We start from the raw sequence: 21,578 nt of genomic DNA, 5'->3' as shown, positions 1-21,578 counted from the left end.
AGTAAAAAACTGAAAACCAAAACTGTAATTTGACCAATAGATCAAAATAAGGTATTTTTAAAGGTTATGTCATAGAACCTCTTAATGGGGTTTGATTGGCAAAAGTTTGCCTGCAGTTACATGTAACATAACCTCTTATAATGGCATCATTGGGAGATGTTTGCCTGTAGTTAGCAAGAATGGAAGCAAAAAGCATTTCAAGCTCACAAAAATAGTTCTGAACATGAGAAGCCACCGTACCTGGCCACTGACACCAAGAACACCACCTGGGTGGTTCTGCAGAGGACCAGGAGCCATGCTAGTGGAAGCCTGCAAAGTGAGAAAACCTCATTTGCCACAAAATAGTAATCTACATGGCACATAAAAGGGCAACCGCGGAGGATTTTTAACTTTGAGTTTACTATTGCATTACACTACTTCTTCAGAATAAAGAGAAATTGATTAATGAAAGGTCAACAAGTAAAAAACTGAAAACCAAAACTGTAATTTGACCAATAGATCAAAATAAGGTATTTTTAAAGGTTATGTCATAGAACCTCTTAATGGGGTTTGATTGGCAAAAGTTTGCCTGCAGTTACATGTAACATAACCTCTTATAATGGCATCATTGGGAGATGTTTGCCTGTAGTTAGCAAGAATGGAAGCAAAAAGCATTTCAAGCTCACAAAAATAGTTCTGAACATGAGAAGCCACCGTACCTGGCCACTGACACCAAGAACACCACCTGGGTGGTTCTGCAGAGGACCAGGAGCCATGCTAGTGGAAGCCTGCAAAGTTAGAAAACTTCTCATTTTCCACAAAGAGTAATGTATGTGGTACATTAAAGGGTAACTCCAGGAAATTTTCATACGTTTTGAGTTTACTATCACATTACACTTCTTGAACGTCTTTGTCTCAGTTCCAAAAAATATAGTTCTCCAAAATAATCATTAATTAAATAATGAACTGTCAACTACAAAACTGAAACCAAAACTGGAACTTGACCAATAGATCAAAATATGAGATTTCTAAAGATTATGTCACAGAACCTCTTATAGCGGTTTGATTGGCCGAGTTTGTTTGCCTGCAGTTACCACGAATGGGAGCTGAAATCATTTCAAGTTTACACACTGCTTCGAAAAAAAGAGGGCAATTAAATCACTGTACCTGACCACTACTCTCGGCAAGAGCACCCAAGTTTTGCGGCATAACCAGCCCGGTACTTTTGGAAGCCTGCAAATTGTGAAAAATGTTGACATTTGCCACAAAATGTTACTGCACTTCTCCACTTGGAATTTTACCAAAAATACTGGTACGCCATCTTAATATCAGCTGGCTGCATGGAATTGAGCCAAAATATTTTGTGAATCAAAACTGTGCAATTGTAATATGAAATGAGAATCTCTGCTTGCGAGGCGGCGACAAGATCAAGATACGATCACACACATGCATGTAAAACAAACAGCGAGAACTACCATAACAGGTGCCACTGCAGGCAACAATAATACATGCAATGAATACATGCGATGAAATTGATAAACTCAAGGTATAGCTCAATACCTCCATGTTTTTGAAATCCCCTAGTGGAGATGGCTGCAGAGTGGTAGCTGCTGCCAACGGAGCAGTGAGTTCACTATAAGGTAAACATTCTCGTACTTGCTGCAGTGGTGAGGCTCCGGAACGCTCTGTGCGGCAAGTACAACTGGAATGTTCCTGCATAGCATAGAGAACATTGCAAAAATATTAAGCATCATTAAATAGGCATAATTCTATACAGTAGGATTAACAAAGTACACTGAGGGGGCCAGTTCATCAGAAGAACGTAGTACAAAGACAGCACATAGAAAAGGTACTCAGTAGCCATTACCAGCAATGGCCCATTAGGTCTGTTCAATTTGGCTGCACTGGATGCACCAATTAAAAGAGTGCAGCACTTCCGTATTCATTTTTCAAAAGTGCCCACCTAGTGCAGCATGAATTTTTGACTGGCTTGTGCTGTCTGCGGTGTAAGTGTAGCTGTAGTGCAGAAAAATGGTGGCACCTAGCTGTGTAGGTTGGAAAAGATATGACCGCCATCCTAATGAAATGAAGGCAGTTTCTTCTTGAAAGGAAGAGACGGACAGCATTCGTGGTATAAGAATTGTAAACCTCAGCCCCCCAAAAAAAGAATTGTGAACTAGACAGACAGCATCTCAGCAGATAGGGATTCCTAAATCATATGTGTAATACCCATGAAACAAATTTGTCTGCAAAAAACAATTTCCTGGGTCTAGTTGATAGTGACATTTCATTACAATTAAATTGAAAATTCTTCATTGTTTGCGATGTTAGTGGGCGTTGATGCTAACACGTGCAGCTGGCAGCAACTCTGTGCTGACACCGAGGCAAGCAGATGCCCATGCCTGATGCCCCACACAAACTCACTAATCCGGCACTGCAGATATGTGACACAGCTACTTAAATTTTACAGAACTAATGCAATGAGTGCAGCCAAATCAAACTGACCTATTGAGCAGTGGGCTCGCTATAAGGTGAACATCTTGCTACTTGCTCCAGTGGTGAGAGCAACATAGTTTAACGCCACCCACAAACTTGACATGAATGCCTGAGCACATGGCTTGGACTGATAATAACACCAAGCAGTGTTGGCTGCTGAATGTGAGACCACATTAGGTGGCTGCACAGGACCTGCTATCAGCTTCTGCAAACACATCACGCAGCATGGTCTCCAACCCAGAAGGCAATGCTCCACAGCATTAAGGCAATCCTAGAAAACCAGTGGGTACTCATGCTAAGTTTGCAGATAGTGTTACAGCACATGATCACTAACGATGCCACCAACCGGTACCCTTAGTTTTTATTGTACTTTGATATAGGAAATCAACAAAACTGGCAGGGTGTCCTGAGGTGTAATGTGATGAGATTGTGAGCCAAATGTGAACCTCAAAATACAAAATGCACAGCCTTGACCTTAGCTCCTAGCAAGATACCTTATAGTCAGGTCAGTCCAAGCCCACAGAGATGGGATTTGAATGCGCAGGCTCCTTTGCCAAGCCATGTACCCTAGCAAGCCGAGCACCAGGCTGGGTCATAGCTCGTACCCATTTAGAGGAAACCGGTGGGTAAACGGCCGGCAGTGGGATTCGAACCCACCCACCTCCCGAAGCCGAGGCGGGTGCTCTACTACAAGGCCATGGCTGTGGTTTAAAGGACCACAAATGGGCTTCTACCGCACGAGGCAGATTTAACGTTGTTGACGGCGGAACTTATCGCTGATCTGTCAGAGCAACTGTGGTCAAGACCCTTTCCCAAGCATCTCACCCAGAAGAGCCGAGCACCAGGCCAGGGGAAATCTTGTACCCATTAAAAACCGATGGGTACCCGGTGGCACTGGGAATCGAACACAGCACCTCCCGAATGCGAGGTGGATGCTCTACCACAATGACATTCCTGATCTTTAGATCAGTTCAAAGTCTGCTGAAATCTCTAACTGAACTTGCCAAAATTGAAACCGCTGATACTTTTCAATTAACCTGCTTTCTTTAGCCCCGGCCCACCATCTCTTTGCTAATCTACATGCCAATCTACTTCACACTGTTGGAAGATCATCAGACCTTAGCTGGTTCAGATTTTGTCCTCTTCTCTAAAATTCACAGGCCTGGAAATGTGCAAATTGCAACATCTAGTCCTCACTCTGCACAAAAAGCAACTTTCTCAGTAAAACACCTTGTTTTATACACACCTTCAGGCAAAGATGGCAGCGTGCTGCGAGCCAGGATTCTAAATATGAAACACAACAGACACAACATTAGAAAAACACCTGGCTGGGTATTTCAGACTTCTTTCAACTGCTTTTTTTACGCCACCAGTAAGAAAAACAAAAGCATGTAAACCAAGCTACTAGGTTTGGTGACCTGAGCTGTTAATTTCAATAATGTGCTTAGCAATTATGCAGAAATTCACTTTGCTTAACACTTTCATTCTGCTTTTGAGTCAAAATTCTTAGCTGCTGCTGGCAGACACCGTTTAAAGGGTCCCGAATGCCTTCTGGCCAAAAATGTCCTCTACCCAGACGGTTGTGAGGCATTGTCCCCAAAACACATGGCCGCAAATAATCCTTTGACTCATTAAAGGGGCACTGCGATGTTTTCCTCGGTGCCATTCAATCTGATTAAAGGGATTCACCATGCACTCCAGAGACCAGTGCAAAAAAAAAGAATTTTCAAAATCTGAGCGTGTGTAGGTGCAAGTTATTCCATTTCAAAAATTCAAAATAAAAAGATCATATGAAAATGTATTTCACTCACCCAGTACTGAGACTGGCACTACCAATAAGAACTGCACCTAGGGCACTCATAGCGGAAGCTTGCATGCAATTTTTACCTTGCCCGCACTGCTCTTACCTTGCACTGGTAAGAATTTAACTTAATTGCTTAGATTTCATTTCCTTAAAATACAATTTAAAATTAGCCTTCAAATAGCATATATCAACACCAGACGCACCCAATCACACAATTGGTTGCACACTGTAATCAGCACAAGTTACCCACTTTTGAGACAGGCATACTGCTTATCACTCACCAAATTTGTTGAGGAAAATATCCTCAATTCGGTCATGGCGGGCCTGCAGTTCCGCCTTTTCTTTGCGCACTTGTTTCAGTCTCCGGAGGAGAGTCGCATTTTTTCGGCGCTCTTCCAACAGCTTCTTAGGAAGAACGTCATCGTCTGAGCTTGATCCATCCATTAATTCTTGCAGCTTCTGCCGCTTCGCTGTTTTGACATTGTTTGCTGCATCTTTTGCTGATACAGCCTGCAGTAAAATGCCCCATCCATGTGCTTACGATACAAGTTACAGCACGAAAACAGAGCCAAACATAAAAAACTGATTCTAGGGCAAGCTTGATGCCCGGAATTTTCTAACTAAACAATAATATGCATAGCTGTAAAGGAAGACTGAAAGATGATATTATTCGTCATGCATTTACTTCAAATTACTTAAAAATATCAGGCCATTTTCAATGCAATTTGCACAAGCCTTGATACTTTTACATCAAGAAAAGCATTTTCAAATAGGCCATTCGCACTTCCCTTGCTCTTGGGAAAGCTTGGAGCATTGCTGACATTACAGTGTCGGTCCAGATTGAAAGGCTAGACAAACCTAGTTCTTGATAAAGATTACACTGCTACCGTGGTAACTGTTCCCTTGCCACGCCTTAGGGCATTGGTCATATATGACCAACGTTAATAACCTGCTGCCGAAAATTCATGTCAGCGCTCCTGGACAGGCTGCACCGTATAGTTGGCTTCTATAACACTATCTCTTTGGTTTCATTCTAAAGCTAAAGCTTTACTACTGCCTTCTGCAGCTTGTTTGGCGTGTGTTTCATACGGCCTCGAACTAAGGAGAACCACGTGACGTCGCGGAGCAGCAGTTGTGCCGAAACAGATAAAGAGCGGGAGCTTCGAAAGCAAAGAAAAGGTGCATATAATTGGCCCCCTGGGACAGTGGAGTGAACGTCTCAGTCACGCTATAAGCTACATTGTAGTGACAGATGTGCACTGCATGCGTTGGCATTGACAACGTTGTGGCAGAACCACAGCACTGAAGCTACAGGCCATCAGCGTCCATTGGCATTGGCGTTGCCAACATTCTAGACTCCGATGATTGAGGAAAGGGAGGGCACATAACTGGCTCCCTGAGTCAGTGGACTCCTCAATCGCACTTTGAGGTACAACCTCTCATGATTAAGTATTAATTTATCATCCACCTCCCAGGGTGCCACGTCTAGTTGCCCAATACACCACATCTTTCACTCTAAAACCAGGTTCAGCAGTAGTTAAACAGCAGGTATTTTTTTTTTGTTCTTCATTTTCTGACGCAAGGAGGCAACATGAAAAATGAAATTTTGACCTGACACCAAGAACAACATATGAGAGAATGAAATCAGCACGATGCTCCTGCCCTCGTGTCCTTCGCAATCTTTCGCATAAGCAACATGTACTGCCAAGCTCAGTGCCAGTCTATACTGCAATTCAAGAATCCGCTGCAGAACTCTGTTGACGAAGGCTGCCTGGCTGCTTCCAGCAACAATAAATATTTGACATACAGAGAGAGACACCTGCCTGACTCTTCTCTTAGTACATACATTTTCCTGCGAAACTGTGGCTACTGGCTCGGACTCCTCGAAGTCGAAGTCCGGCACCGGAATTTTACGCCTGGCTAGGCGGCGTATGAGGTCTGCCTTTGTTACTGGAACAGAATACATGAGACAAAATAATAAAAGCGTCAGCAAACACAAGACAAGCTACAAAAATTTATGTTTTATGTAACTAGCAGATCTGAAAACAGCGGGCTTCTCCCTGCCTCGTGCAAATAGTTCAATTTAAGAAAGAAAAAAACACTTTAAAATAGCGTTCGCCGGACTAGCTGCTATGTGCACGGGGCGCACACACTGTTTAACAAAGTGGTAACGTATGCGTTCTGCACGCGTTCGCAACAGTAAATAAAGCACGTCTAAGGCTTCATGTAAACAATAGGGCGCTTTTTCATCCCGATAATCCATGACCACATACCTCATTTAAACGCCACCAAGCTTCGTTAAAACCGTATAGGTTGTAAATACATCACGTCAGTGTAAGCGTCACACTTCTGGCAGGCTTCTCAAATCTAAATGACCACGTGGTGAAGTAAATGCAAAACTCACCTCCAAGTTCCATTACTTGGGCGGAATAAAATCCCTCCTCCTCTTCTTTGCCGCCGCCCCAGTAAACGTCTTTTTTCTTTGCCAGGTCGCTTAGAGATGATGGCGTATACTCGCGTATTAAAGATAAATGAACTATAGCTTTTGCGCCGTCGAAATATTTTACATATGCGTAGCTAGGCGCACCTGAGGAACTCATCGTCGAACGACAATGCGGGGACAAAACACGCGTGTGACTACCGCTCACTTGCAACCTGCATGCAGCAACACAGAAAGGCGGAAAGGCTTACAAGGCTAACCAACTCGGATTGGCTTGGCGCCGCACAAGCCGCAAGCGCAAGGTACGGAAGCCGCTGATTACGATGATGATGATCGACTTACCAGCATTACCTTCTAGCCTTAATGAATACGTTTTATTCAGTCTGTTTTGTCTGTATAATTTCAGTGCCGGAACTTAGTCTTCGACGATGAACTCTATCCCCCTCCATGTCGGAGCATCATTGTGCAGCGCATGAGGCCATCCAGTTGACTGCATGTAGTAGCAGACGACGCGGAGCTTCTTATATTTGTCTTCAATAGTTCACATCATGAATTGCTTGAAATGTTACAAATATTGAGCTACATATATTGATTTAAGTATTGCTTTAAGGGGGAAATAGGGAATGAGAAAACAAAAAAGGAATATATGTGATTTAAGCAGCAAGTTTTGTGTGGCTTACGACAAGAAACATTACCTGAAACGTTCCAGTGTGCAGCACACACCTAAAAAATCTGGGCCCAGTTCTTGGACGGCGCTGAAACATTTTCGGGTCTGGTTTGAAGATATAAAGGTTCTGTTCCACGGCTCTTGATTTTGGTCTTTTGTCTGTGCTCTAAATAGCAACTTCTGGCAATCTGCAAAAATAAAACTTATTTTGGAACGTTCTTAAGTGCAGCAAGTGCTTGAAGAATCTAGAACTGTTGCAAAATAAGTATCTTCTGGCAAGGTGCGTGGTATCATATAGTATTGTCACTGACCAGCAGAGGAGGAAATACACATTGTTAAAGAATGCAGTGCGAAAAGACAAGGACAAACCAAGAAGTGTACAGGATTGCAGCGCCAGCCCTCTCCAGTTCTTCGTTTGTCCTTGTCTTTTCGCACTGCATTCTTTAACTATGATCACTGACTAACAAGCCCAAACAGCCACTTTATTTCATCCGAGGAAATATATAGATTGCTGGACATGTAAATATATGCACTGAAAGAATGTATGCTATAAAAACAAAAGAATGAAAGGTGCGAGCAGGAAGGGCTTGACTCTGAAAAAAAAAATGCAAATGTGCGGTACAACACGGAATGGCGCAAAATATGCAGAACCACGCCCTCGATCGAGGTGCTTTGAAGAGTTTTGTATAGTTTCGCATAATTGTTCTCTACCGCACCGATATATCGTGTCGAGGGTCATATCGGAAACGGGTAAGGGTTCGGGTCCTGCTCGAGACAATATAAAAGTAGCCGACATCAACTTTGATAGGCAGCCGGCCTGTGGGTAAACACCCCGCATACCATGGTCGGCCCGCACTGGAGAAGTTATCTCGCATATTATATATCTTTGTAACGCCCGAGGCGTTGTGAGAGATTTTCGATCGGGCGATCGAGTCACTCGGGCGGCGGAAGAATCTTTGAGGGCTGCCCATGGCGTATAGCATTGTTTTTCACGACTAGCTTTCGCTGAACTAGGAACTTTTTGGATTTCTTTCTTTGGCATATATGTGAGATAAAATCTTCATTTCTCCGAGGAAAAAAACACATGCATAGTGAATAATTAAGGTTTATGGTGTAGGGGGTTTAACGTCTCAAAGCGATCGCTCAGGCTACTGGGAACGTCGTAGTGAAGGCCTCCGGAAATTTCGACCACCTGGGGTTCCTTAACATGCACTGGCATCGCACATGCAGACTCTATAGCGTTTCGCCTCCGTCGGAATACCACCGTCGCGGGATCAAACTTGTACTTTCGGATAAGCAGTCGAGTACTATCCACTGAGTCGATCACCGCGGCAGCTTACAGTGAACAAGGCTCATGAAAACCCTCGCAGGCTCGACAGACAATTAGGTTCAGGGAATTAGGTTTAGGGAGATTTAACGTCCCAAAGCAACCGATGCTATGAGGGAGGCCGTAGTGAAGGACTCCGGAAATTTCGACCACCTGCAGGGGTTCTTTAACGTGCACTGACATCGGACAGTTCACCGTGTCTACAGAATTTCGCCTCCATCGAAATTGGATCGTCGCGGACGGGATCGAACCCGCGTCTTTGAGGTCAGCAGCTGAGCGCCATACTGGGCCACCGTGGTGGGCGACAGATTATTAAACTTTAAAAATGACGAAATCCCTCAATGAACGCGGCATATGAAACAACCACCGAATGAGAGGCACATATATGCGCGCGACAAGCGAATATAAGAAGTGGACTCGAAGGCACAGACATCGTATGTGAACACATTAAAGAAAAAAAAAAAGACTGCATTCGCAGATGGGATGCAGCCGGCGGAAAATTTGTATCACTGCAGCTCCAAGAAATTTCGCGCGAGCTACGTACGTTTCTTCTATATACTGAATACACAGCTGCGTTCATTTCCGTCTGTGTGGTTTGCTTGCAGTGCTTTCAAGAAAGTTTGTAAATTATCAGAAGGAGTGGTTCTAGCGCCAAGGCGTACAGTCGGTAAGAAAAGACTCTGGCCGGTCCACGCGTGTTCCTCAAACGAAGCCGATATCTCGACTATTAGCCGCGCCGGCTGGAGACCGCACTCATAGAGATGAAAGAACAAAATTCTAGCTTTCACCTCCACAAGTTTGGGCTCCAGCTGCCGGCTAACAGCAGAACTACCACCGCCTTCGTTTGAGGAACACGTGGTCCACAGACTACTGTACCCGACTGTACACACACAATAAAACTGAAGACAACACGGGGGCAGAAGCGCCATTCTTTCCTGTGTTCGTACGGCGCTAAAATCCTTTTATTATGTCTGACAAATCAACTATAGCTGACCAGCTAACTCTTTAAAAAAAAAAAAGTCCTTTCGCCCCTTTATCCTTGTTCTCAAAGGCCCGGACAAGGGAACGGTATATATTGACACATGTGTAGGAAGCATGCATGCACTACTTCTGAATAAGCTTGCTGTCTTGGAACACGATGCCACAAACTTCTCAAACACATGAATTGCGCTTGGCGGCTCCGGTGTCAGAAAAACAAAAACAAAACCTTGAAACCCTGTTTCTAGAGCTGCAGCCCGCCGAGATTACGTGAATGTAAGGACCGGCTTCTTGTTACGCTGACTTGAAATGAAGAATCGGAGCGTTGCAGCAGAGCATTTTCGCTTTCTAATCGTGACAAGTGCGATCCTCGATACGTCACAGATAACAGGCTTTCGCTAAACAAACCAAGGTAACGAACTCGAAAACAGTTCTCAGCGAGGCCTACTTTTGTTGCGACGACAGGCACAAAAATATTGTGTGTCGTCTGCTTGTGTGTCGTCCGTCTCAAAACAGAACCACCAAAACGCTGCCGCACGGCGGATGACGCTAGGTGATGTGAGCCGCCGTCCAATTTCAAGGGTTCAGTTATATTCTTCTATCTTATCCATCCATCATTTTTTTTACTCCACGTTTATTATCCTCCTGTGAATCGAGAGCGGCGACTTTTCTACAGGCAATATCCTACGAAATCGCTTTGCATCACGCCGCCATGAGCCAGGACAGCCAGCCTGCGACTCCAAAACGTCGCAAGCTATATCTGGAAAATGAAAGCCGCCCGTTTGTTGTGCCGCGCTCAACAGCGTGGTTCAATAAGAAGCGGTCACTCACGTCGCCTGCAACGTCTGTTAACGGGAACCCGACTTATGTCTCCGACTCCGCTAGCGTAGAATCTGGAGCCAGCTCTAGTGCCGCTGGGCCAAGCCAACCAAGCAGTGAATCCCACTTCGGGGCCGCAGCCGAAACTGGCAGCAGCGATAAATGCTGTCAGTTGGACGACAACAGCGGGGCCGACAATAGTTCTCTGTCGCACACTGACGAAATAGAACCGCGAATGGATGCCACAAGCGAGGGTGACTGCAGCAGCAGCAGCAGCAGCAGCGAGTACGGTGACCCGGATGACGGCGAAGACGACGGTGCCGCTGTGCCGCACGGTAGTACTGTGCCACAATTTGACAGCGCAGAGCTTCTTTCTGAATGTATGCAGGAATTCGGGCGCAAAACACTGCCTGGCTCGTCGACGACATTGGCTGAGGCAGTTGTTCTCATAATGGCCTTTGTTGTGGCTAACGGGCTGACTTGGTCAGCGCTTGACGACTTGCTGAAGTTGGTAGATGCCTTGTTCGGGTATCAACGGTCGGGCCTACCGCACTCAAAATACCTGTTCAGAAAGTTGTGGGCAGGGAAATGTGCAAGTCTCGTTCAGCGCCACTTCTACTGCGAAGTGTGCATGTCACTCCTCCAGGCCTGCAGTGACAGTCAGATGCTTTCTTGCAAAGTGTGCAAAACACAAGTAGAATGGCGCACTGTCAAGAAAAGAGGCTGTTTTTTTGCTCTCTTGAACCTTAAAGAACAGCTTCACCTTGTCACAGACAAAGTTGGAAGTTTACTGTTTGCAAATATGTCAAAATTGGCTGAGGCAGCTAGTTCTGGAAGTAAAATAATAACCGACATTGGCAATGCGGCAGTGTGCAAAGGAATGCGTCAACAGGGACTCCTAAAGTGGAGTGATTTCACATTGACAGTGAACACTGATGGCAGCCCACTCTTCAAGTCCAATAATTCATCAGTCTGGCCTATTCAGGTGTGTGTCAATGAACTACCACAGCCTCATCGCATGGAGAATTCTTTTCTTGCTGGCTTGTGGTTTGGACGGAAACACCCTGACATGATGCTGTTTGTGGGAGAATTTGTGAAGGCAGTGCAGGCTGTTGGTGAGGTTGTCTGGCAACATGGGGCTGCAGCTGTGGCTTCGAAAGTGTACATTGCGTGTGTGTGTGTGGATGCCCCTGCAAGAGCATCTGTTGGCAACCACACGCAGTTTAATGGTCTTTTCGGTTGCCCCTGGTGCCTAGCATGTGGGAAACTGGAAGAAGGTAAGAACGCCACTCCACTAATATTTATTATTAGTGCCTTCGAGCCATCCTGTTGCTGGTAGTTTAGTGATTGCTCAACAAAACTAATTTTGCATATTTAAAGCCACTGCCACTGCTCATCAATGTAATCCGGTTTGCTTGTGCTGGTATTGCAAAATTGGACTACTATCTGTGTACCTTGCTCGAAGAGAGTTGAATGATACCTCTGCAAGTACTGTCCTCAGCTTTTGTCACCTTTGGGAGCCGAGAGGAGCGCTAATAAATGCCATAACTCCATTTTTAGACCATATACTTGTTAACATTCATGATGGCCCTTCGATCTATGTAGAACTTCAGACGCATGGCCAGTTTGCAGCAAAGTTCTGTACTGCGATCTGTTCAAGAGCTAGTGGTGTTGTTGATGCCAATTGCTACACTTGCCTACCTGCTTGAGCTGCATGCAGAGTCACCATATATGCTGTTTTAGATGATTTTTCTCAACAAGCAGGCACTGTTTGAGGGCGGTGTAATGTCCAATCAGCAGTTTGTCTTAGAGCCAGGCCATGGCCTGTTGGCCACCTTGTCAGCAAAGAAGTTGCAGTCACATCATAGCACCTGTTGTTTATGATAGATTTCTTTGCAGTGGTCTGCAGCACCATTAACATTGTGCACTGGTTTGTTATGTCATTAAAGAGGTGGCATATACCAGCTTCCTTTCGGCAGCTAAAGGCAACCAAAACAAGAGATGGCACTTGTGCTGTTAGTACACGACTCTCTCTTAGTAAGCTTCAGTTGGTTACAATTCAGAAACAAAGTGGATTTTCGCTGTCAAAGGACCCTCTTCCAAGCAGTGGCATCGGGCAGTTATCATGAGCTTGCTAGCGTGACAATGCAGGGAGTAGCAGATGAAAGGGGATAGTCCCCCCCTTGCATATTCACACTAACAGGTTCATGAGAATCAGCGGACGCCATGGCCGGAAGGGGGTCGTTTGACGGGGAAAAGCTGCTCATTCTTCAGTTGTATTCGACTGCAATTAGTAGTCCAAAGGTAGTGAACAGCTGGGTAAGAGTTTATGGGTTACATCAGCACTTAACCTACGCCTGTTGCTGAAAGAGTGTAGTTAAAGAAGAGTACTAGGCTGTCTTTTTGTTTCAACATGAGAGGCACCCATTCTTTACGTAAGATCTTTCGCATTCTTGTATACTGTAGTAAGAGTCCTTCAAAAGATGTTTAACCTACAGCCATGACTATTTTTCACTGTGCTGATGACCTTAAAGCTTTCTTGCTTACATTGATTCCTTTTCTTTATTTGCAAACAATTCACTGAGCAGCAGTGTTGAAGTGAACCAACTGAAAACCACCAGAAGTTCATTACACATCATAAACTATTAGTGCAGAGTGTGTGGCGTGGCGTCAAACATTTTAAAAGATGGCTTGGAATAAAGAAAACAATTTGGGTTTAAATTATGGAACATCCACTTTTGAAACGTCCAGCAGATATATAGGCAAGGTCTTGCCAGCAGCACTAGTATTTGACTTTGGAGTATCAGGTGCATTGCCATTTTTATCGTAGAAAAGTTTGGCAGTACTACAGAAATTGTGCATTTTGTAGTAGAATCTCTTTGGGAACCTTACTGGACAGTAAACATGTTATGCTTTGTTGTAGCCTTTTGGTGGATTTCGTTTTTTTCAATGTTTTCTTTGTACAATTGTGGCCTTAATCTCAGGTGATCATTATGGCAGTTTAGGAAGGGTACTCGACTACTGAGTCGGAGTTCCCAGGTTGGCACCCGGCTGCCGTGGCCACGTTTCAATGGAGGCGAAATGCAAAAAGGCGTCTATATGTTGTGCGATGTCAGTGCATGTGAAGATCCCCAGGTGGTTGAAATTATTCTGGAGACCTCCACTACGGCACCTCTTTTTCTCCTTCTTTCGCTCCCACCTTCCTTCCTTCTCTTAAGCAGTGGTTTCGGTGTTGGCCTAGATGTGAGACAATTACTACAACTTTCCCTTCCTTGAAAACCAATTTTCCAATTTTTTTTCAGGACGGCGCCTTTATACCAGCACTGAGCCACCAGCAGAGGAGAGGACATCAAAGGGTGTCCGAAAGAATATGAAGCTTGCCATGCTGCAGAAGACATCGGTCAATGGCCTAAAAGGACCATCACCTTTGTGGTCCTTGAAGTACCTTGACCTTGTGTCGTGCTATACGGTTGAATATATGCACTGTGTGCTGCTTGGTGTGACAAGGCAGTTCACAGAGTACTGGTTTGATCCATCCAGGTGCCGTGAGAAGTACTACATAGGTGAGTATTTGTTCATGACCTGGGTTTTCGTGTTTTCTAGCTGACATAAGGCTGTGTAGGGAACTATGCTTTGTTGCTCTTTCAAGAATTGCACCTAACATAACATGCATACTAAGCAGTTCTTGTAGCTAGGCTTATTGGTACATATTCAGAAAAGGTACAGGAGTGCAAAGTATGGACACTGATGAAGTGACAGTACAAAACGAGCATAGTACTGTAACAAGGTTTAGTTGACATGCATGCATATTTACCCATGTGCCGAGAAACAGACTGCATACATTCAAGCATTTATGGACAGCACTTATAGACGGATACAACTTAAGAACGCAGCGGCTTTTGTCTGTCAAAGGGGCCCTTCCAGCCAGTGGAGTCGGCCAATTCTCATGACCCTGCTGATGTGACCAAGCAGGGAGTGGCAGACGAAAGGGGGTAATCCCTTCCCACTGTGTCCAGGGATAGACTCCTCTTTTCATTGTGGCGCTGCTCCCTGCATTGCCACGCTAGCAAGGTTATGAGAATCAGGTGACGCCGTTGGCTGGAAGGGGGTCCTTTGATGGGTAAAAGCCGCTGTCTTCTTGAATTGTCTATAGGAAAAAACTTGACTATAGGAAAAAACTGTGCACTCTCGCATAGCACTACTGATGGGTCACTTATAATGATTGCATTTGCAGGACGGCCAAGTACCGTGAATGCCCTCAACAAACGTCTCACCAGCATTCGACCACCACATCACGTCACCCGTCTGCCTCGCACAATCCAGGAGAGGCACTTCTGGAAAGCACACGAGTGGCGAAACTGGCTGCTTTTTTACTGTGTGCCGTGTTGCCTGAACACCCTCCCTGCTCAATTTTTGAGGCACTTTGCTCTTCTCTGCGAGGCAATTTTTATACTTCTACAAGAGCAACTTTCATCTGCTGCCATCAGTTATGCAGGTGAGGCCAAATATTCTGTCTGGAGCATAGTTATTTCATTCTGCATTCCAACCTTAAGATTTTATATGCACTCTGGATTAATCCTCTAATAGATATTTATTCTACAGTGGTACCGGAATGGTCCTTTGGTACCTTTGCTTCCATCTTGTGGCAACCAAAAAGATACTTTGGACGAGCCCTACTTTCCATAAAGCAGACACAGATTGCCAGAAAATGCACAAGCTGGACTCTTAATACCCAGAAATGACAGTCTGCTTATGACAAGCCTGGCTCGTCCCAAGTCTGCTAGCTGGTTAAAGCAGCATATACACCAAGTTCTGATGGCATGATTTTTCTTTTTAATTATGTGTAAGGCATTACATAGATCAGCACGTGACATCTGCCAACTATGACTGATGAATAGTTCATGATTGCATTTCTTGTGTCATGCTGTTGCTGTTTCAACACCAGAACGATGGCTGTCACCTAAAAAGTTAGTATAGGCTACATGAGGCTTGAAAACTGTAGTATTATCTCTGCTGCTTCATTCATTGTCATTCCGGTTCTTGAAACAGGCTTGCTTTGGTGTTGTACTGAATTCAAATGACGAAGTAGTCATTATATTGCAGTTTTTTCATGCCTCATGTGACGTATACTGACCTTTGACATTGCAGCCATTGTTGTTAAAACAAAAACAGCATGAGAAGAAATTTAGTTGTAAAGTACAGAGGAATTGTTTGTGAGTACCAAAAGGTGATTCATGTATACTAATGTCTCATGCATCATTACAAAGAAACATGCAACAAAAAAAAATTGTTGCCCATATTTATTAAAGTGCCTGGCTTTCTTTTCATTCTCCAAAAAATTATTCTAACAATGAAAGGTACAGGGTGTTAACTGTGTTCTTAGCAAAAATATAATCTTTCCTAGGCCTGCGGTTTCTCAGTTCACACAATCCAGAGTGTAGTGTCGCTACAGCATAGAAAAGCATGCAATGCTACTAACAGGCTAGATGGCACTGAACATAATGTCTCAAAGTGACGTACGGGCCGCCGCGGTGGCTGAGTTGTTATGGCGCTCGGCTGCCGGCCCGAAAGACGGTTCGATCCCGGCCGCGGCGGTCGAATTTCGATGGAGGTGAAATTCTAGAGGCCCGTGTACTGTGCGATGTCAGTGCACGTTAAAGAACCCCAGGTGGTCGAAATTTCCGAAGCCCTTCACTACGGCGTCTCTCATAGCCTGAGTTGCTTTGGGACGTTAAACCCCTACAAACCAAACCAAAGTGACCGTACCTTGTAGTAGTGTGTGTGTGTGTGTTTGTGTGCATGCGCACTGTCTACAAAATCGCAAGAAAAATGAATCATTTAGGAAACAAAAATGAAGCAGTAGGATGCATTTATGATAAGGCCTCCGCTGTAATTTACTGCATGAGCAGTGCCCAGTTGTAAGTATATGGCACCAAAACAGCAGCATTTCGTTCATTTTCATTTCTTACATTAGTAATACCAATAATGTTTTTCTTACAGGAGCACATGCTAACTGTATGCAGCGGTGTTCTGCATGCCAATGAAACATTAATGGTCATTTTGGGCAAAGCTAGCCAGCGAATGAAAGGGACCTGCCAGTGACCTCTATTTCACACAGCAAGCATCTCACTTGTAGGATGCCACTATGCCCACTTGTAGCAAACTTCAAACCAGAATTAATTTGGGAGCCTGTTTGCATGTAGAACACAGAGGGGTTTATGAAAAAGGCAGATATCACAAACTTGCTGTCTTCATCATCCTCTTTGTTTAAACAAGAGTCAAGTGCTTGTTTTTCTGTTTCTTATTCTTACAGCAATAAACTCATAAATATATCCACTTAGTGAATCGTGGCTTACCAGCAAGAAAGCCGAGCAGTACAAAAGGGCTATGATGTTTTCAGCTGTGACAAACCCTTTTTCAGTGTGAAATGAGAAAGGGCTGAATCGGGAAGATTTTGAGTGTTTAATTTCAAGTGAATTTTTGAGAGGATTGCTTCTGAATTTTTTTTGTTACAGCATATGATTTTAACAGCCAGAGCACTTACCATGCGACTTACTGCTTTCTCTGTACTGGCCTGAACATTTGTTCGATGACTGAACATGCCAGCTTGCTTGCCACATAGCGCTAAACAGACACGGATGCAGGGAGACAAACAGGACGGGCGCTTGTTGGCTCTGTTTCTTTTCTTTATCACGGAAAACATTAAATGAGGCATAGGCAATATTCCGGCATAAATGGCACATTATTAAAAGACCACTCTTATGTATTGTCAAAGGTTGATGTTTGACAAATTATCTGGAATTATTCCACGTTTCTACACCTTTGTTGCTGCACACTTTCTCGTTGCATCATGTAGTAACAACTGCTCTGTGCTAGCTGTTGTGAGGAATTGTCGTTTTTCAAGAAAACAAGGAATCCAGGATACTCTGTTAGGTGCAGCAGTCACAGCCCATAGTGCTGATCTGATGGAAGCCATCTGCCCTACGAAGCCGGCATATATGTGGGCTTCTTGGGTGTACACAATGCCAACATGGTCACCACCGGGGGTACCACAACTCCCAAAGCTCATTGCCTCAGTGGTGGTGTAGCGCAACTTCTTGTCAAAGTGGTTTGTTAACAGTACTGAATTATCTTAGTTTTAGAGTAGTGGGCTAATGTTCACATAGCTGCATAATTAAATATATTGAAAGACTATGCCACAGGTAAAATAGCTTTCTTTTTTTTTTCAGATCGCCTCCTGCAACGCTTCGTGTGCCGAGCTGCAGCACTATACGGGGAGCGGTGCATGAGCTTCAATGTGCACCAGCTGACGCATCTAACCCAAGCCGCCCGTAACTTCGGACCCTTGTGGGCCCATTCTGCCTTTGGATTCGAGAGTGGGAACAGCCACATCGTTAAACTGGTGACGGCAGCAAATGGAGTGCCTGATCAAATCTTGGAGCGGGCAATCATGAGTCAGGAACTGCACCTTGTTCTTTCTTTGAACGCAATTCCACTGAGGAGCCAGCAATTGTGCAGTGAATTTCTTCATTACCCTAACGTGAGTAAGGCTCACTATGTGCAGGGTGCCTGCATGTTTGGAGTGCCGAAGGAAGTGCCTCTGCTTCTGCCAGCAGAAAGGGCTGCTCTGGAGTTAATGCTCAACAACATTCCTCGAGTGCAAGAATATTTCAGATTTTTTTATAGAGGAACTGTGATGCATAGCCAGCAGTACCAAAGGGGCACCAAAAGTGACAGTAGTGTCATTGAATCTCAAGATGGCGAATTTTTCGTTATTAAGAGAATTTTCGAGGTAGTTGATGAGGGGTCCCCAAGCAATGGTGAAGTTGTTTTGCTCTGCAGGAAAATTGTTTGTGAAGACTGCGATTTGTACTTGCCAGGTCACATAATGCAGTGTTTTTTTTCTCTAGAATTCCCACTGGTTGCGCTGAATCTCAGTGGAGTAGCCAAGCCTTGCATTTTTGTCACATTCAGCAATGAAGAAAATTATGTTTGCAAAATTCCAAACCTCATTGAACGAGACTAGGAGGCAGTGTTAAAGGTCCACTGAAGAGATATTTGAACTCGTCTTTTTACCGCGAGAACTCTTTCTACACACTCCGGGCATTCTTAGAAACTTCGAATTATTGTCCTGTGCACCCATTTTCCGTAATTTAAATCAAATGTCTTGGCTCCCGCCTTTTTTTGAACTCAATGCTGTAGGTAGGAGGAGTCAACCAACGCGTGGAGCCAGCCCCGTGGCGGCTTGCCGCTCTGTCATTGGCGGAGTGATACGTAAATCAAAAGAGTCCACATGTATTTTTATTTCCATGGGCCTAATTTATGGCTATGTTGTCTACGACTGAAACTATTTATTCACAAAAATTTCCTAAAAACTAAATAAAAGCGAATGCAAAGCCGCCACTATAGACTGTCTGAAAGGCACTCCACGCGTTGGTTGACTCCTCCTACCTACAGCGTTGAGTTCAAAAAAGGGCGGGAGCTGGGAGGTTTAATCCGATTTAAATTAGGGAAATGGCCCGCACAGGACAATAATTCGAAGTGTCTAATAGTGCCCGGTACGTGTAGATAGAGTCGCCGCGGTAAAAAGACCAGTTGAGATTCCTCTTTAGTGCACCTTTAAGCCTTTGTCATTTCACTAGCGCTTGTTTACCCATCAAATTGTTAATAAAATATTAATTTGAAAAATACTGTATAGTAGGGCCATAATCATCAGCTTAACTACACTCGCTGCAGGGCAAAGGTCTCTCCCATATCTCTGCAATTAACCATGTCCTGTGCAAGCTATGGCCACCTTATCCCCACAGACTTCCAAACCTCATCCACTCACCTGACTCTTGCAATCCCCGCTACACTTGCCTTCTCTTGGAATTCACTCCGTTACCTTAAAGGGTCCCTGAAAAGGGTGTTTGAGGTTGTCTATAAAATGCCTGCATTATGTAGAGTACAGGCCAACGAGCGTTCATGCCGCATACAAGACCTCAGAAGCGAGCCGATAATTTACAACACAATATTTAAAACTCCAGCTTCTGTGCCTAGCGGTGACCTAGCGGTGACCTGCGGTGCTGTGCTTTTGCCCGAATCCGTGCTTGTTGCGTCATGTAGTGCTCATTACATCAGCAGCAGACTGCTAGCGTTGGTTCGTGTGCGTCAGCAGGCGGCAGAGGGGGCGAGTCTGAAGTGCCGGCAGAGGAGCACCAACATTTCAGCGTTTAAAAAGTGACGACAGGAGAAGGAAAGGTGCAAAGACGGAAATTCAAATGTTGACTACAGATAACTCAGCTTCCACAAATAGCATATAAAAATTCTTACTGGAGGTTATTTGGGAAGCAGCATCCTTTAGCATCCTGGGCACATCGGATGTTTGCCGAGACCCCCTTTCACAGCCCCTTTAAGTCATAAGTCATCTTGCCTTTGCATACATGCCCTGCTCTTGCGCATTTCTACTTAATGGCAGCAATGGTGGAGAGAAGGCAGGCAGATGGTGTCTTGAGGGGCACAAAGTGAAAAGAGAGGGGAAAGCCTCAAGGTGCTTGCCAATGTTTAAACTAGAGGTTAGGACAAATCCTCTTGTTGAAACATTGGCACGCACCCTGCCATTCTCCCCTTCCTCGTTCACTTTATCAATGGCAGCTAGGATATCATTAACTGGTGTTCATTCTATGATCTGGCCACTTTGCTCCTTTCCTGGCTCATAATGTTGCAGTTACCATTTTCCATATCTTGCTGTGCTGTCTGCAGTTTAAGTTGAGCAGTTTTTGTTAGCTTTCACATTTTTGCTCCATAGGTAAGGGTAAGATACAACCGTTATAATTATTCTCTTGAGGGATATTGGCAATCTGCTATTCACGACGTAAGTGTGCCTGTCCAATGCACTGTGCCCCATTCTGACTGCTATCATTGTTCCACACTCATGGACTGGATCTGTGGTCACTGCCTGCACTAAGCAGCTGTGTTTAACCTATTAGGCCCTCGGGCCAGTAGCTTTGTATATATGTGACTAGTTCTTAGCGTGGTGTATTTTAACATGCTAATTCATAAGTTTACCACTTACAATAGTTTGCTACCTATCACGAACTGTTATTGCTTTCACGACGGTTTTGACCATTATCATAGATTTCTGGATAATTTTTAGACCCACCATTGTGCTTTGCTTGTCTTGGTCCTCGATCATGGCATGTGGGGATTAATGTTCCGAAGCTGCACATGGGTTATGAGAGATGCTGTAATGGGGAGCTCCGGATGAAATTTGACCACCTGGAGTTCTTTAATGTGCGCTGATATCGTACAGGACGTGTTTTTTTTTTCCTGCACTACAGTGCAGTTGCACTGGAAGAAGTTGAATCCTGTGACCTTGTGCCATACAGCCAAATGCCATAGCCACAAAACCATGACTTTGGGGGCACCTTCTGTACTGTGTGAAGTCAAAATTGGAGATTCCTCGTGTTATTAAGGTGCGCAGTAATCGCTGGTCAGTCTGGCGATACTGAAGTGTTAAGCTCCTTGGAAGATGCTACAGCTTTCTACAGTGTGCCACAGGTGTGTAACACATTCATTAACTAATAAAAAGGAAAGATATTACAATGAAAAGAAAGTTTGATGTTTTCATTTTGCACATGGCCCCACTGATGTTGCAATAGTCACAAGGAAACTGTTGGTCTGCATCAGTGCACGGTCACAAAAGTGTGCTGAAACCGTATTTTGGATGGCAGAAGGTGTTCCTGTTATCAATATCCATTGTCGAATGAGTCCTCTTTATGGCAGGGTGTGATGTTTCCAGTTAGAAGGTGGGTAGGGACTGTACACATGCAAGATCCAGCTTTGTCAAGTATGGAACAAGAATCGCAGTGGAAGCTTGGTGCTTGCATTTCACACATGAGCTCATGGCACTTGCGGATGATTTTATTTGTGATGGTTGTCACATTAAGGAGATGGCTACTGCGGGCATTCTTGAATTTGAGTATGCTGAAGGAATTGCGTGCACTTTTGCTTAAATTTAAGTTTGTCCTAAAAAAATACGATTTAACATGACAACGCTTGGAATGACAAATCGGGTGACGAAACTACC

General features: G+C 44.4%; 2 protein-coding genes across 2 annotated transcripts; one reads left to right on the top strand and one right to left on the bottom strand.

The window, feature by feature from the left end:
* Positions 1–146: 146 nt before the first annotated feature.
* Positions 147–6,964, bottom strand: LOC144112735 (uncharacterized). Its single transcript, XM_077645562.1, has 9 exons — positions 6,684–6,964; positions 6,126–6,229; positions 4,561–4,789; positions 3,722–3,759; positions 1,540–1,692; positions 1,147–1,212; positions 699–767; positions 241–309; positions 147–164 (listed from the first exon to the last, which is right to left on the bottom strand). The coding sequence occupies exons 1-9, from the start codon at positions 6,877–6,879 to the stop codon at positions 147–149; spliced, it is 942 nt and encodes a 313-aa protein (XP_077501688.1). The 5' UTR covers positions 6,880–6,964.
* Positions 6,965–9,154: 2,190 nt separating this feature from the next.
* Positions 9,155–19,741, top strand: LOC144113305 (uncharacterized). The gene is made up of 4 exons (XM_077646294.1): positions 9,155–11,787; positions 13,813–14,073; positions 14,745–15,005; positions 17,740–19,741. Exons 1-4 carry the CDS (start codon positions 10,404–10,406, stop codon positions 18,534–18,536), a joined length of 2,703 nt encoding a protein of 900 aa, XP_077502420.1. The 5' UTR covers positions 9,155–10,403; the 3' UTR covers positions 18,537–19,741.
* The last annotated feature ends 1,837 nt before the right edge of the window (positions 19,742–21,578 follow it).

Source organism: Amblyomma americanum, chromosome 1 (assembly GCF_052857255.1).
Source record: "Amblyomma americanum isolate KBUSLIRL-KWMA chromosome 1, ASM5285725v1, whole genome shotgun sequence".
NCBI lineage: Eukaryota > Metazoa > Arthropoda > Arachnida > Ixodida > Ixodidae > Amblyomma > Amblyomma americanum.
Note: the sequence above shows the minus strand (reverse complement) of the source record. Positions and strands in the feature narration are given on the sequence as shown.